The following is a 15,676-nucleotide window of genomic DNA, read 5'->3' as shown; positions in this document are numbered from 1 at the left end:
TCTTGATCTCATCTCTCTGAAGATATCAATTATGGATTTACTTTTTTCTTCTTTTGGCATTTCTTCCATCCACTGCATTCTGTTTCCTTTCTTTTTTACTTGTTGTTTCTTTTTCACCTGTCAGTGCCCCTCTTCTGCTTTAGATAGGACACAAAATGCCTCAATTTGAACCCCAGCCAATTTGACTCCAAAGACCTTTCTTATGAGTAAAATAATTTGTGCAAGATATGATTATTCTAGCTTCTGGTTATTAAAGATCTACTAGAACCTATGAGTTTACATAGTACTTAGCATAGTACCTACTGTTCTCCAGGTAGTCAATATTTGTTGAATGCATATTTGTTTCCTATTCCCAAGAAGTATTTTCCTTTATTTTTCTTCTCTATTCAGTGTACTAGCATGGCTTGCCCAGAGCACCCGGTCACTCAATGAAAGCAAAGATACACTGACCCATGTATTGTCATCTGTGTTCCTTGACTTTTCTCTAGGCATCTACAGATCATCATTCTTATCTCGTTACAATACATTCCTGAAGCAGGCTGGATAGACAGACAGATATATAGACGGGTAATGAAAGACAGGCTGCTGCTCCTGCTAAGTCACTTCAGTCGTGTCCAACTCTGTGCGACCCCATGGACGGCAGCCCACAGGCTCCTCCGTCCCTGGGATTCTCCAGGCAAGAATACTGGAGTGGGTTGCCATTTCCTTCTCCAAATGAAAGACATGTAGACAGATAATTTGGATATAGATACTTGGGTCAGCTATGACTTTCTCTGTAACAATTTTATTTTTAAGATTATTTTTAAGATTTTTTGACATGGACCTATTTTAACGTCTTAATTGAATTTGTTAAAATATTGCTTATGTTTTATGATTTTTGGTCTCTTGGCACATGATATCTTAGTTGCCCGACCAGGAATCAAACCAGCCAACCCCTGCATTGGAAGGCATAGTCTTAACCACTGGATCGCCAGGCAAGTCCCCTATATCAACTACTTTTGATTTACTCCTGCTAAGAAATGCTTATAGCATACTCACTCTGATTTAACTAGGAGAACCCCTTCCTGCTCAAAATGAACTTTAGCGACCATCTCTTGGGGTGGGTTATCTTTGCAGTTGGCTGCTCTGACACGTGTATACAAAGATTCTTATTAACCTTAACTTCAGAAGAGAAGCCTCATCCTTAAATTATAAATATGACACTTATATGGAGCCTCTAGCCCACTAATTCCCCACTAATGGTATATTTGTTTGTTTTCTTTTTTAGGGGTGAAGTGAAGTTTCCTTATTTTCTTTTAAAGACTTAATGAATGAGTAAAAATTAGGAAAGAACACCTAATTTTAAGCAGAATAGATCACATAAAACTATTCTAAAAGAAAATCAATTGGACAGTGTAAAAGAAAAACAATTTGAAAATAGAGAAAGAGGGAAAAGTAAAACCAGCAAAATCCTAATGAAGCAAGATCTGTAAAAACTTAAAAGGATAAAGTTTTATATATTGTTCTTTCTGAAGAAAACCATGGCTTGTGTGGAATGCCAGGTTGTCAAGAGATTTCTGATATACTAAAGAACAAGAATAGAAATAGAGGGGGGTGGGAAAGACGTTCAAGAGGGAGGGGATATATGTATACATAGAGCCGATTCACTTTGTTTTACGGCAGAAACTAACACAATGTTATAAAGCAATTATACTCCAATTAAAAGAGAAAAAAGAATAGAACTAGAAAGATAGCAGCCTTCTCAAAATATGGAAGGCTTTGCAACATGTATGTATTTAATCTGTGGCAATTACATTGTTGAGGATCTAATTGGGAACGTCAAATTATGGAAACTATTACTTCTACTTTTATATCTTTGTAATGTGAAACAAGTTAATGTATACTTTACTCCTAGACACTTCAATAATCTTCTTCTTGAAGAGTTTTCTTCTTCACTTTTTTTTTGTTACAACAGCTTAGCTTAACTATTAAACTGTGCTGTCTGCTCCTGTAGGGTCAAGCTGTTTTCTAAATTGGTGTAGCCATCTCTTTGCAAATGGCCACAATTCTTAGTAGTGACATCTGCCAAGTTAATTAATAAAATGAAAAGGTAAAGAAAAATGTCAGAGAGCTATTTTCCTTTGAAAAGTTCAACATACATATTAAATCTCTCTCCTCTTTGTCCCAGAATTCCGTATAAGCTGGAATTACTGAGGTGTCTTCTCGGGTGTGCTCACTCAGTTGTGTCCAACTCTTTGCAACCCCATGGACTGCCAGGCCCCTCTATTACTGTTTATTGAGACATGAGTTTTGTTTAAAGTAAAAAGCGTAATTGTTTACTCCCCCACATCTGTACTTTTCAACAACAAGGCAAAGGCAGTGAAATGACAGCTAAGAATTTCCTGACTGTTCTTCTACTTCTTTCATCCTGTTACATATCCAGTATAGCTCAAATTTCATTGCAAGAAATAAAAAGTGTGAATGTTTCCTGTTTGTCATTAGAATTGAAAGCCTTACTTGAGTTTATTTTACAAATTGGCTGCACAGGTGTTCTGTGACACATCGGTATAAATTCCCTCCACAATTACCTAATTTGCACACCACTTTGTTGTACCTTGATAAGCTAAGAAATACAACCATACAGACCATTGCTAATTATTCAAGAGAATTTCTAGTCTAAGTGGAACATTCATTTGAGGGCTTCCCTGGTAGCTCAGTGAGGAAAGAATCTGCCTACAATGCAGGAGACTTGAGTTCAATCCCTGGGTCCAGAAAACCTCCTGGAGAAGGGAACATTCATTTAAACTCAGTCATTACTTCAAGCAAACATCATTGAGGCTGCCTCTCTACATATTGCCAATCCACTAGACATCAACACTCAATAAAATCAGCCCAATTCAAAGTATAAAAGGCTGGGACAGGGTGGGGCAGGAAGTGGGAGAAAGGGGAGAAGGTTCTACTATAACTTCTTTAAAATATAAAATGCACGTTTACCACTCGGGAGTTTTTTCAAATTGTCATTGTCTATTCAAAAGCAAACTTAGGGTTACCAAAAGGAAAAGGTAGGCGAGGGATAAATTGGGAGTTTGGAATTAACATATACATACTGCTGTATATAAGACAGACTTCCCTGGTAGTTCAGCTGGTAAAGAGTCCACATGCAATGCAGGTAAACCCTGGTTTCATTCCTGGGTCAAGAAGATCCCCTGGAGAAGGGATAGGCTACCCACTCCAGTGTTCTTGGGCTTCCCTGGTGGCTCTGACAGTAAAGACCACCCGCAATGTGGGAGACCTGGGTTTGATCCCTGGGTTGGGAAGATCCCCTGGAGTAGGGCATGGCAACCCACTCCAGTACTCTTGCCTGGAGAATTCCATGAACAGAGGACCCTGGTGGGCTATACAGTCCATAGGGTTGCAAAGAATAGGACATGACTGAGCAACTAAGCATAGCACAGCATATAGAAGAGAGATAATAAAATGGCAACCCACTCCAGTACTACTGCCTGGAAAATCCCATGGATGGAGGAGCCTGGTAGGCTACAGTCCATGGGGTCGCAAAGAGTCGGACACGACTGAGCGACTTCACTTCACTTCTTCACTGTATAGCATAGGGAACTCTACTCAACATTCTGTAATAAACTGAATGGGAAAAGAATCTGAAAAAGAATGGATATATGTATAAAATGAAACATTTTACCATACACCTGAAACTAACAACACTATAAATCAACTATAAAATAAAAATTTTAAAAATTGCCCTTATATGGCCTAAAAATTGTCATTCTATTGTCTTTTGCCAAAAACTGTCTAAATTCTATTTGTCAACACACTAATGCAAGGTGCCTACTCAATCTGTTCAACCATTCTAACCAACATGAGGGGAAAATATTTTACCTTCAAGGAAAGGGAAGGCCAGGAAATGAAAGACTTATTTACACAATGCAGACATAATATACATTTATTAAAGAAGAATTAAAGAGAGGTCTTCCCTGATAGCTCAGTTGGTAAAGAATCTGCCTGCAATTCAGGAGACCTGGGTTCGATCCCTGGGTTGGAAAGATCCCCTGGAGAAGGGAAAGGCTACTCACTCCAGTATTCTGGTCTGGAGAACTCCATGGGCTATAGTCCATGCAGTCACAAAGAGTCGGACACAACTGAGTGACTTTCACTTTCATTAAAGAGAGGAAGTATTTTTAAAAATTCATATTTGTACTAGACCTGTCTATGTGTACCATGATTTGGAGTCCTCAATGAAGACCTGATATTTTAATTACTTTATCATTAGCATATTTTGGTGGACTAAATTTAAAAAATGCACAGCATGGGGATCTCCCTGGTAGTCCAGTGGATAAGAATCTACCTACCAATGCAGGGGACACAGGATTGATCCCTAGTCTGGGAAGTCCAGCAGTGGCCACAGGACTGGAAACGGTCAGTTTTCATTCCAATCTCTAAGAAAGGCAATGCCAAAGAATGCTCAAACTACCTCACAATTGCACTTATCTCACATGCTAGTAAAGTAATGCTCAAAATTCTCCAAGCCAGGCTTCAGCAATACGTGAACCATGAACTTCCAGATGTTCAAGCTGGTTTTAGAAAAGGCAGAGGAACCAGAGATCAACTTGCCAATATCCACTGGATCATTGAAAAAGCAAGAGAGTTCCAGAAAAACATCTATTTCTGCTTCATTGACTATGCCAAAGCCTTTGACTGTGTGGATCACAATAAACTGTGGAACATTCTGAGATGGGAATACCAGACCACCTGACCTGCCTCTTGAGAAATCTGTATACGGGTCAGGAAGCAACAGTTAGAACTGGACATGGAACAACAGACTGGTTCCAAATAGGAAAAGGAGTACGTCAAGGCCATATACTGTCACCCTGCTTATTTAACTTATATGCAGAGTATGCCATGAGAAACACTGGGCTGGATGAAGCACAAGCTGGAATCAAGATTGCCGGGAGAAGTATCAATAACCTCAGATACACAGATGACACCACTCTTATGGCAGAAAGTGAAGAAGACTAAAGAGCCTCTTGATGAAAGTGAAAGTGGAGAGTGAAAAAGTTGGCTTAAAGCTCAACATTCAGAAAACGAAGATCATGGCATCTGGTCCCATCACTTCATGGCAAACAGAGGGGGAAACAGTGAAAACAGTGGCTGACTTTATTTTTTTAGGCTCCAAAATCACTGTGGATGGTGACTGCAACCACGAAATTAAAAGATGTTTACTCCTTTGAAAGAAAGCTATGACCAACCTAGACAGCATATTCAAAAGCAGAGACATTACTTTGCCAACAAAGGTCTGTCTAGTTAAGGCTATGGTTTTTCCAGTAGTCATGTATGGATGTGAGAGTTGGATTATAAAGAAAGTTGAGCACCAAAGAACTGATGCTTTTGAACTGCGGTGAGGGAGAAGACTCTTGAGAGTCCCTTGGACTGCAAGGAGATCCAACCAGTCCAACCTAAAGGAAATCAGTCCTGAGTGTTCATTGGAAAGACTGATGTTGAAGCTGAAACTGCAATACTTAGGCCACCTCATTTGAAAAGACTCTGATGCTGGGAGGGATTGGGGGCAGGAGGGGAAGGGGACAACAGAGGATAAGATGGCTGGATGGCATCACCGAAATGGACATGAGTTTGGGTAAACTCCGGGAGTTGGTGATGGATAGGGAGGCCTGGTGTGCTACAGTCCATGGGGTCGCAAAGAGTCGGATACAACTGAGCGACTAAACTGAACTCAGAAGACCCCACATGCTGCAGGGCAACTAACTGTGCGCAGCAGCTACGAAAGCCTACACTCCCTACAGCCCACGCTCCGAAAGGAGAGAAGCTACTGCAATGAGAAGCCAGAGCACCATAACTAGAGAGTAGCCTCCACTTGCCACAACTAGAGAAAGTCCACATGCAGCAATGAAGACCCAATGCAGCCAAAACTAAATAAATAATAAATTTTAAAAGTACATAGCATGGTAACTAGACTTACTGTGGTGATCATTTTGAAAGGTATAGAAATATTAAATCACTATGTTGTGCACCAGTAACCAAAACAGCATTACAGGTCAATTGTATTTCAGAAACAAATTCACAGAAAAAGTGATCAGATTTGTGATTACCAGAAGTCAGGGGCGCATGGGGGGAGGAATTGGATGAAGGCAAAGGGTACAAACTTCCAATTATAACTGAGTACTACAGTTGCCAAGTTGCGTCAGACTCTTTGCCACCCTGGACTCTAGCCTACCAGGCTCCTCTGTCCATTTTTCAGGCAAGAATACTGGAGTGGGTTGCCATGCCCTCCTCCAGGGGATCTTCCTGACCCAGGGATCAAACCCATGCCTCCTGCATTAGCAGGCAGATTTTTTACTATTGAGTCACCGGGGAAGCCCCAGGAATGTACAGTACGGCATGATATATATAATTAGCATTATTATATATTATATACAAAAGATGCTAAAAGAATATATCCTAAGAGTTCTCATCTCAGTAGAAAAAAAGCTATTTTTTTCTATTTCTTTAATTTTGTGCCATATGTCAATCATAATTCAATAAAACTGGAAGAAGAAAAAAGAATCACAATAATTAAAAAGATCTATTTAAAAAGTTAAAACATTGATATATTAAGGAAAAAACACCATTAGGAAACATAAACACTCTCAATAAAATTTCACAAGCAAAAGGAAGACAATGGCACGTACATGCTATGAAGGATGACACATAGCAAAGAGGGAGCAAAATATTAACCAGGCAACGATATCAACTCCAATTTTGAGGCTTTGGATAACTAATACATGTTGTTTTGTTTTGATTTAATGTGCCACTGCACACATTCACAGGTCCCTTAATCAAACAAATTCAGCATTTCCAGGACACCATCAAAGAATGTAAAAAGGAAGACAAAGGCAAAAAAAGCTCTCTGGTTGACTAAAAACTAAGCTTAAGCATATTACTCATAGCAGAGCATCCTGGTGCTAAATGAGAAACTCATTTCGTATTATCTTATAATTCTGACAAACATGCTTGATGGTGTCTCTAATTCAACACGGGAAATTATAATGGAGAATTAGGGCTAGACAGACAGTAGTGAGAGGAACAATCAGAAAGTGAGGGAGGAGACAGGAAAGTACAAAACAGGAAAAAAAGTCCCAGCACTCTGAGATCCTTTAAAGTACAAATGGACTATCACACATTAGCAATCCACCAAGGTTTCAAGGCCAGAGACCCTTGCCATCAGGAGACCCCCCCCCTCCCCCAAGTCATTAAGGGAAGATTAAACTGTACTGTTATTCTACAAAGGCTAAGAAGTGTACCATAGGTTACCTCTTTAAGAGTTTTATAAAAAGCAGTTGTTCTGGGGACTTCTTCCGGCAGTCCAGTGGTTAAGGCTGTGCTTCCACTGCAGGGGACTCTGTTTTGACCCCTGATTGGGGAACTAAGACCCTGCATGCCACTAGGTACAGTAAAATTTAAAAAAAAAAAAAAAAGCAGTTGTTCTATTTTATACTTTACACGTAAATGGACTATTCAATTATTTAGAAATTTCACTTACGAGAAACAAGGCTAGATAATGTTTTACCATGAGTAATCTGATGACAGTGAACTCTCTGAACTTGACTCACAGAATAATGGTCACCGACCTAATTTATAGCAGGAAGAAATACACTGATTTTTCCCCTATAGATCTGTTTTGATCTGATGCGTGCTACTCGCCCAGGCTCTACACCAATGGCATAAGCATGCAGCTAGGACTATTGAACACAACAATCCTAGAGAGCATGCTTGAAATCTGTTCCACCATTCCCACCTTCCAACTAGGTCATAGAAAGAAAACAGCAAAACTAGGAATTGCTATAGACTAGACTTGGGATGGGCGTTACCCCAAAGCAAGTCAGAGCAACTCCCTTTGGACATGGCAACACCTTTAAAATCACTTTTAGTGAAGTTCTCCTTTTAAATAATCTTTCTGAGCTTGGTCTCAAGATGTTTGGAAGATGACACAAAGAGAAAAATCAATAAATTCTAAATTTTGGTTTCAAAAACCTATTTTTTTCCATTATAGAATTCAATACTTTAATACCCTTTTTATAAAACAACTTCAGTTTAAGATGTTCAGAATTGTCAGTGATAATTCCCAGTAATTTTGGAGTCAAATCATTTTTATTTAATTTTACATCCACCAACTAAATTCCAAACCTCTATTTCCCTTCAATTTGTTCCTTCATTCAACAAATATTTACTGAACATTGACTCTGCTAGGTACCCGCTTGGAAGCCAGGGGACTAGAGAGAGAGAACCCGTGTCCATGGCATTGTGTACATTTGGGGAATGAAACTGAATTAAATGCCATTCAGTTTCTTGGTGACTCTTTGAGACAGCTATAGACACTCTAGGGATGTCAAAATAAAGTCTGGATTTATAATTTCATGTGACAAATAAATTTGAACATATTTGAAGGATATACTCTTGAATTGAGAATGTTTTGAACTGTGGTGTTGGAGAAGACTTGAGAATCCCTTGGAATGCAAGATCAAACAAGTCAATCCTACCAGAAATCAGTCCTGAATATTCATTGGAAAGACTGATGCTGAAGCTGAAGCTGAAGCTCCAACACTTTCGCCACCTGATGCAAAGAACTGACTCACTGGAAACAACCTGAATGCTGGGAAAGATTGAAGGCAGGAGGATAAGGGGACAACAGAGAACAAGATGGTTGGAGGGCATTACCAACTCAATGGACATGAGTTTGAGCAAGCTCCAGGAGATGGTGAAGGACAGGGAGGCCTGACTTGCTACAGTCCATGGAGTCGCAAAGAGTTGGACACGACTGAGCCACTGAAGAACAACTCTTCAATTATTCCACTACATTTTCCTACATATGAAATTATCCAATGTCCAAAGGTCTAAAGTCTATTTTTATTCTCGATGCTTTTCCTTCATATGAGCACAATGAACACCAAACTAAAATTTAAAGTTTCTCATCTCTTTCTCATCTCTTCGGGAAAGAGGAAAAAACTCATAAAGTAGTGAGATTATCTCAAGATCCCTTTTTCAGTACAAAAATTATGAAGAAAAGATTGCAACCTAAGACTATATTTACCCAAGCTGAAACTAACCAATTCTCATGTTCAAAGGCTCCTAAGGCATTTCCTCTTCTCTATAAAATGTGATTTCTGGGTAAAGGCTCTGTGCCTCATGAATACATTACTATATAAAGCATATGGACTACAAATTTAGAAAAACGTAATTGAAGAATCACATTCGAATGCCCTTGTGCCACTTATCAATAGAGGTTTACTTCTCAGTCCAATTAAATATGCTAACATGAGTCTATTTTATCTCGGAGAAAAAAATGTGAGTGGAAAATGAATAAAAGGGACTTCCCTGGTGGTCCAGTGGTTAAGAATCTGCCTTGTAATGCAGGAGACACAGGTTCAACCCCTGGTCTGAGAAGATCCCGTATGCCTCAGAGCAACTAAGCCCATCACCACAAGCACTGAGCCCTCACCCTAGAGCCTGTGGCTCTCCAACAAGCCACCGCAATGAGAAGCCCATGCACCACAACAAAGACCTAACGCAGCCAAAAATAAATACATTTTTTTAAAGAAGAAAATGAACTAGAGGATCAAACTTTAGATTCTCATCAAAATCTTGACATACTATGCCATTTTTAAATGAGACAGTAAGACAAAAATCACACTAATAGTTATTTGTATCATAATTTTTATCTATGTACCACTTTAATACAATTTTCAAGGTAACAGTATGATTTTCAAACTACTTTACCTGAAAACACAATTAGATTTTTTATAGAATCTATACTCCATCATATTTTACAGGGTAGTAAGCTCTAAAGAAACTTTAGCTCACAGCATCAACTGCACACATCATTCCTTCATATACAGTTTTGAGGCCCTTAGCTGCTATCTGAGTAACTGAACGAATGAACTGTTTAATAAATGTTTGCTAAAAGGAAACAAGTCAACCACATTTCCATCTCTTCCACTGCTCAAGTCCTTAGTGATCCAGGATTGTTAACTGCTAACATATAAGTGGGATGGCAGGAAAGAATAAACATGAAGCATAAAGGAGTGACAAATATTACATTTGTTCCAAACAACAGCAACAAAACACCATAGAAAAAGGATGCTGCTGCTGCTGTTAAGTCACTTCAGTCGTGTCCGACTCTGTGTGACCCCATAGACGGCAGCCCACCAGCCTCCCCTGTCCCTGGGATTCTTCAGGCAAGAACACTGGAGTGGGTTGCCATTTCCTTCTCCAAGATAAAGGATGAGAAAGACATAAACCTTTCAGACAAGACAACCAAAATAACCTGCCGGAATACAATCTTAGAATCCATTTAATGAAAAGTATTATCCTCCTTAGGAATCTAAATCCAGGACTTGGGATCCCAATTTGAAAATGAAACAGAACAACACAGGGCTTACAGAAAGCCTTTTAGGATCTTACACTCAAGTCTATTCATTTCGTGTGTAAACTTCAAGCACCCCAAACTTTATCCACCTCTAAATAAAGTGGAGAAAAGGGGGAAAAACACATTTAGCTGTGTAATTCAAACAAGGAATTTCTTTCTTCCCATGTCATGTAATTAGTGAAGCTATGAAGCAAAATTTAACAAAAAACCAGAGATTCATGGTTAGGTAACATTTTAGACCTTTGACAAATTGCCTTCCCTTGATAGCCAATGGCATCCTTCCATTGATTCTTGACCATCTTTCCATGGTTAAGCGATGAAGTCAAAGTCAATTGTCTATAACCATGACATCAACTGAAAAGTAAGAAATTCAAACTAGTTGGGTTGATCCTGCAATAAGCATGTCAGCATTATGTGTACAGACACACTTCTCAACTAAATCTGATAACACATCTTAAAATTAAGGGAGTCCCTTAATCTCAAGAGGCCAGACTGCATAAAAGGGCATTTCTTTGGTTACTCTAAAACATTTAAATCTGGGAATTCCCTGGCAGTCCAGTGCTTAGGACTCTGTGCTCCCAATGCAGGGCACATGGATTTGATCCATGGTCAGGGAACTAAGACCCTGCATGCCGCCTGGTGCAGCCAAATAAAAAAATAAATCAAAGTTACTTCAGGCAAAAAGACACCGTAAAAGTAAAATTACACATTTTATTCACTCATTCCATCAGCTGAGAATTGCTCTATTGTACAAATACAGTATTGTACAAAAAAATCACAAAATGTTACAAAATAAAAAAGTACAAACTGCATTACTTAATAAATACCACTAAAAGTAGTTAAAGTGGAAATGAGATAGATTTTAGGTTTAAAACATTGTTTGACCCAGCAAACCATACAAGCTCTGTATAGACATTTGTACTGTACATAATGCAGGGCAATCCTATTTTGCCTTGTGAAAGAATTTAAAAGGAAAAGACTATTAAGACAGTATTCTCCTGCTATAAATTAATTGCCAGGGTTGATTGGAGGCATTTATGCCATTAACTTTCAAATCTCTCAGTTGAATCCAAGAAACTATATATGAAGCAGGAGGCTTATCTTGTCACAAAGTTTTCTATCATGTTAAAAAATTCTTTTCAACAAAAAGACAAATATAAATAAGAACTGAGAGCACCAGACAATCTAAACATTAACTGGAGTACAGAATAATCACTCTGCCATCAGCAAACATCAGACTTTCATTCAAGTAATAGCTGGTACTATTCTTTAAAAAAAAAAAAATCTTCCCACAACCTCCCCTTAAGTATTTTCTCTTTAAAAGGTTGACCATTTCTAGAAAAATAATGATTTTCCAAACAACTAATCTGTCATCAAAACGGAATGGGCCAATTATCTGGTAACATGAAAGCATCAATAGCCATTTGAAATAATTATCTAAGAACTCTAAAATTCAAATCCAACAACATAAAATACTAAATCACAAACTCTGCTCAAAATAATAAACTTCATATAAAGCACTTCTCTGGATTTATGCCGAAAGCTGTTTGCCAAAATGGAACACATCCTAGATGAAGGTACACCGATTGTTAAAAATGTTGTGCAAAAATACGTTTTTATAGAAAATAGATTACCAGGAATGAACAAATTTACACTGAGAAATCAGCTTGCAAATTAAGTAGTGCCAACTTTATACAGCAAATCATAAATAGCAGTAGGATCACCCAAAGCTACTATGAAACATCATTTAGGTGCCCAGCAACCTTCAGCTCTGAGGAGAAAACATTCAAAAAAATGATTAAGGCATTACACCTACAGTAAATCTACTAGAAAGTTTAAAAGTGCAATTACCCTGATTAAAGTTCATTTAACTCTCCAAACACAAATTAGGTATGCAATTTTCCCAGGGCGAGGGTCTCAGACACTTCAAGAGCATGCATTTTGCTCAATATACATTTTGGACAGGGATATGGCCATGGATTTGGCGAGTTCTTCATCGCGTTTTCTCTGCACTTGAGTCTGCCTGCACCAAGTGTCATACTCCGGGTTCGGATACGAGTGATCAAACACCGCGTCATAATGTCCGTTACTGAGCCAACTGAGCCAAATGCTAGGCCTTAGGGAATCCTCCGGGCCCAAATAGTGAATCATGGTAGACACCGTGGGGCTCTCCAGCCTCCCTCCAGTAGTCAGATGGATATTCACATTCAGCATCTGCCCCATGGCCAGCAGTTCAGGGTACCCGGCCCACGCCCCGTCCTGCGCAGCAGCGATGATAAACTCCCCAACGTCGCCCTCAATCAAGGGGCTAAAGTGGTCGAGGTGGTCGGCGATGTAGTGCACCGTCTGTTCCCGTAGCTCCCGGTGCAGACTCTGGTCCCCGTACACTGCCTTGCTGACCGCCCGGTAGAGGCAGTTGCCGTCGGGAATGATGTGAAATCGGTACTTGTTCCTCTGCCGCAGGTACTTGTCCTGCCTCTCCACCTCCGCCAGGTACAGGGCCAGCTTCTCGTCCCTAGGATCCGACCTGGACACGATCACCGCCTCGGTCGCGCCGCCCGGGGCCGCCTCGCCGCTGCGGGCCGGGGCCGCCTCGGCCTCAGGGTCGGGCCGCCCCGGCTCTTCGGCGCCGGGAGCGTCGCGGCGGTCGCCAGCTCTGTCCCAGCCGCGGAGGTTCCTTTCTGCCGGGCGCTCCTCGGCCCACGGGCCAGGGCCGGGCTCCGGGCTCCCCGGGGGCGGCGCGGGGCCGCGGTGCTTGGCGGCTGCCAGGGCCTGGCGGTGCTCGCTCAGTCGGAAGTTTCTGTCGGGCCCCTCGCGGGTCGCGTCCAGACCGGCAGGCTCCGGGCCGTCGGGCCTCAGCAGCTCCTCCAGAAGCCAGGCCGAGGAGCCCCGCCGCGGGGGAATCGGAGCGCCTGCTGCCGGGGCCAGGAGGAGGCAGCGGCCGCGTGGGGCGGCGGGCGCCGCGGCGCCGGGCTCCGGGCCGCGCAGCAGGAGCCGGTCGGCGCCCAGGGCCCGCACGGTGATCTGCGCCGTGGACGTGTAGTGCGGCGGCAGCGGCGGCTTGCAGGACCCGCCGGGCGGCCCGGCGGCGGCGGCTGAGGCGGGGGCGGCGGCCCCGGACACCATCTCGAAGCAGGAGGAGAAGGCGGGCATCTTGGCGGCGGGAGCGGCGGCGGCTTCGCGGGGCTCGGCGGCCGCGGCCGGCTGGCACTCACCGGTCTCGGGTTCCGGGGCGCCACCGGCGGGTCCCGGGGGCTGCAGAGAGACCTTGAACGAGGTGGCGGTGGCGGCGGCGGGCGGAGCGGCGGTTGCGGCCGTGGGACCCTGGCCCCCGGCTGGGTAGTGGGTGCAGACGCTGCTGTAGAGCTGCATGTCCCTGCCCGCCGCTCGGCCCCTTATAGGCGCGCCGAGCCCCGGTGAGGGGACACACCCTCCGGGCCCGGGGAAGGGGGCCGGCCGAGCGCGGTGACCCAGTGCCCTGAGAATAGAAATGACCGAAGGGCCGCCGGCGCGTCAGGAGCTGCAAATAGCGCCCGGGTCCCCGCCAAATTCCTGCTGCGCCACAGCGCGCGGTGGGGGCGGGGAAGGGACGCGCGCTCGACCCCTGCCGGCGCTAGCGGCCCGCAGACCCGGGACGCGTGCGCCCGCCGCCACTGCTCCGGCCCGCGGCGGCCGCTGAGGACTCACGGAGGTAGCCGCCCGCCCTGCTGGAGCGCGTCCCGCCGGCTAGCAGCACTGCAGGGCGCGCGGACGAGCCAGGAGGCGGGGCCGCGGTTGTTTACCTCAGGCAGCGCTGCCGCGTCACGTGCCTTCATTGGAATGTGCGGCTCGTCGCGGCGTCCCATTCAACCGCCGGGGCTCGCCCCACCCCCTCCGGCTCGCCCCGCCCCGTTCGGTGACGTCATGGGCGTGGCCCGCAGCGCGGGCGACGGGCGCGCGGGCGGGAGAGCGCGGAGGCGCGGAGGCCTGTGCAGCCGTAGCCGCTGCCCCACCTCAGTGTTAGTTTCTAGGCGCCGCGGTTTTCTGCGCTTCAGCAGTGGATCTTGGTGGGTTCGGGGCAGATTGGGGCGGACAAGAATGCTGAAGGTGCGTTTCAAAAGAAGCTTCCGAGTTCTCCGCGGAGACAGCTGCCCTAAAACCTGCATGGACTCTGCATGGTTGTTGCACCACTGCCATCTTTTTCACTCATCCCTGAGATTATATTGTTAACGTAGTAGTGTGACGCCTCCCTTTCTCCCCAGCACCTTGCCGCCCTGCTAAACCGAAACCAACTTTTCTGCAGTCCTAACCCGTGTTGATAAGCAAATACAAGTCTTGGGTGAAATACCAAATGTCTAGCCGGGCCTCTTGAAAGTAGGTGCAGCTGTTCACCGTAGGTCAGCGATAGAGGGTCGTGATGCATTGCAGGAATGTTGAAATTGAATAGAATGTTGAACATAGTTCTACCCTATTGTGTTAGATGTCCCTGTTTGTAAGGGAAAGCTATAATACTCATGATCAACTTGCATACTGACTGTGTAGCAGTGGGCAGCTCTTGCTATATTCTCAGCTTTGATCACATGCTAAACTGACAGACCCTAAATGTTCAGAGTGAACCTAAAAAGCTGTCTCACTGTTTCAGTGATGGGGAAATAGCTTATGTTATGGTATAAGCCTCCCCACTCCACTTACTCTTTTGTGAATCGTAGGTCCCGTGAATGAAAAGACTTACTTAGTCTTGATGGCTATTATAGTTACAAACCCAGCACAGAGCCTGGCACATCAGTTCAGTTCAGTCGCTCAGTCATGTCCGACTCTTTGCGACCCCATGAATCGCAGCACGCCAGGCCTCTCTGTCCATCACAAACTCATGGCACATAGATGGAACTAATTAATATTTATTGCATGAGTTAATTAATGGAAGAGGAGTTCCCAAAACAGCCGAAAAGGCAGAATTACGATCCTGGTCTCCTGACCTCCAAGCCAGAGCTTCAGTTTGCCGTCGTGGGTGTGACTGACAGGATCCCAGCTGCCTTTGCCCAGGTCACTTGAACCTGTTAGGTAGGTCAACTGGAAGGAAAAACAACCACATAAAAGTCTAACCGTCTTTTCAGCTTCTGGTGACACCCCATTGGAAGCTTGTAGACCCCACTGGCTAACTAGAAAAAGGAAGTTACTTAAGTTTCATCGCTGATTTGGGGATTATTTGTTATTCTACCTTTAGCCTTTGAGTAGCTGGCGTTCTGAAACAGAATACAAAACAATTAACAATAAAATAATCCCCCA

General features: G+C 43.5%; 1 protein-coding gene across 1 annotated transcript; it reads right to left on the bottom strand.

Annotated features, from left to right (window-relative positions):
• Positions 1 to 11,108: 11,108 nt before the first annotated feature.
• OTUD1 (OTU deubiquitinase 1) lies at positions 11,109 to 14,177 on the bottom strand. The gene has a single exon (XM_019973041.2). It carries the CDS (start codon positions 13,781 to 13,783, stop codon positions 12,338 to 12,340), a length of 1,446 nt encoding a protein of 481 aa, XP_019828600.2. The 5' UTR covers positions 13,784 to 14,177; the 3' UTR covers positions 11,109 to 12,337.
• Between the last annotated feature and the right edge of the window lie 1,499 nt (positions 14,178 to 15,676).

The sequence above is a fragment of the Bos indicus genome, chromosome 13 (genome assembly GCF_029378745.1).
Source record: "Bos indicus isolate NIAB-ARS_2022 breed Sahiwal x Tharparkar chromosome 13, NIAB-ARS_B.indTharparkar_mat_pri_1.0, whole genome shotgun sequence".
Taxonomy (NCBI): domain Eukaryota; kingdom Metazoa; phylum Chordata; class Mammalia; order Artiodactyla; family Bovidae; genus Bos; species Bos indicus.
The sequence above is the reverse complement of the archived record's forward strand: the minus strand, read 5'-3'. Positions and strand labels throughout refer to the sequence as shown.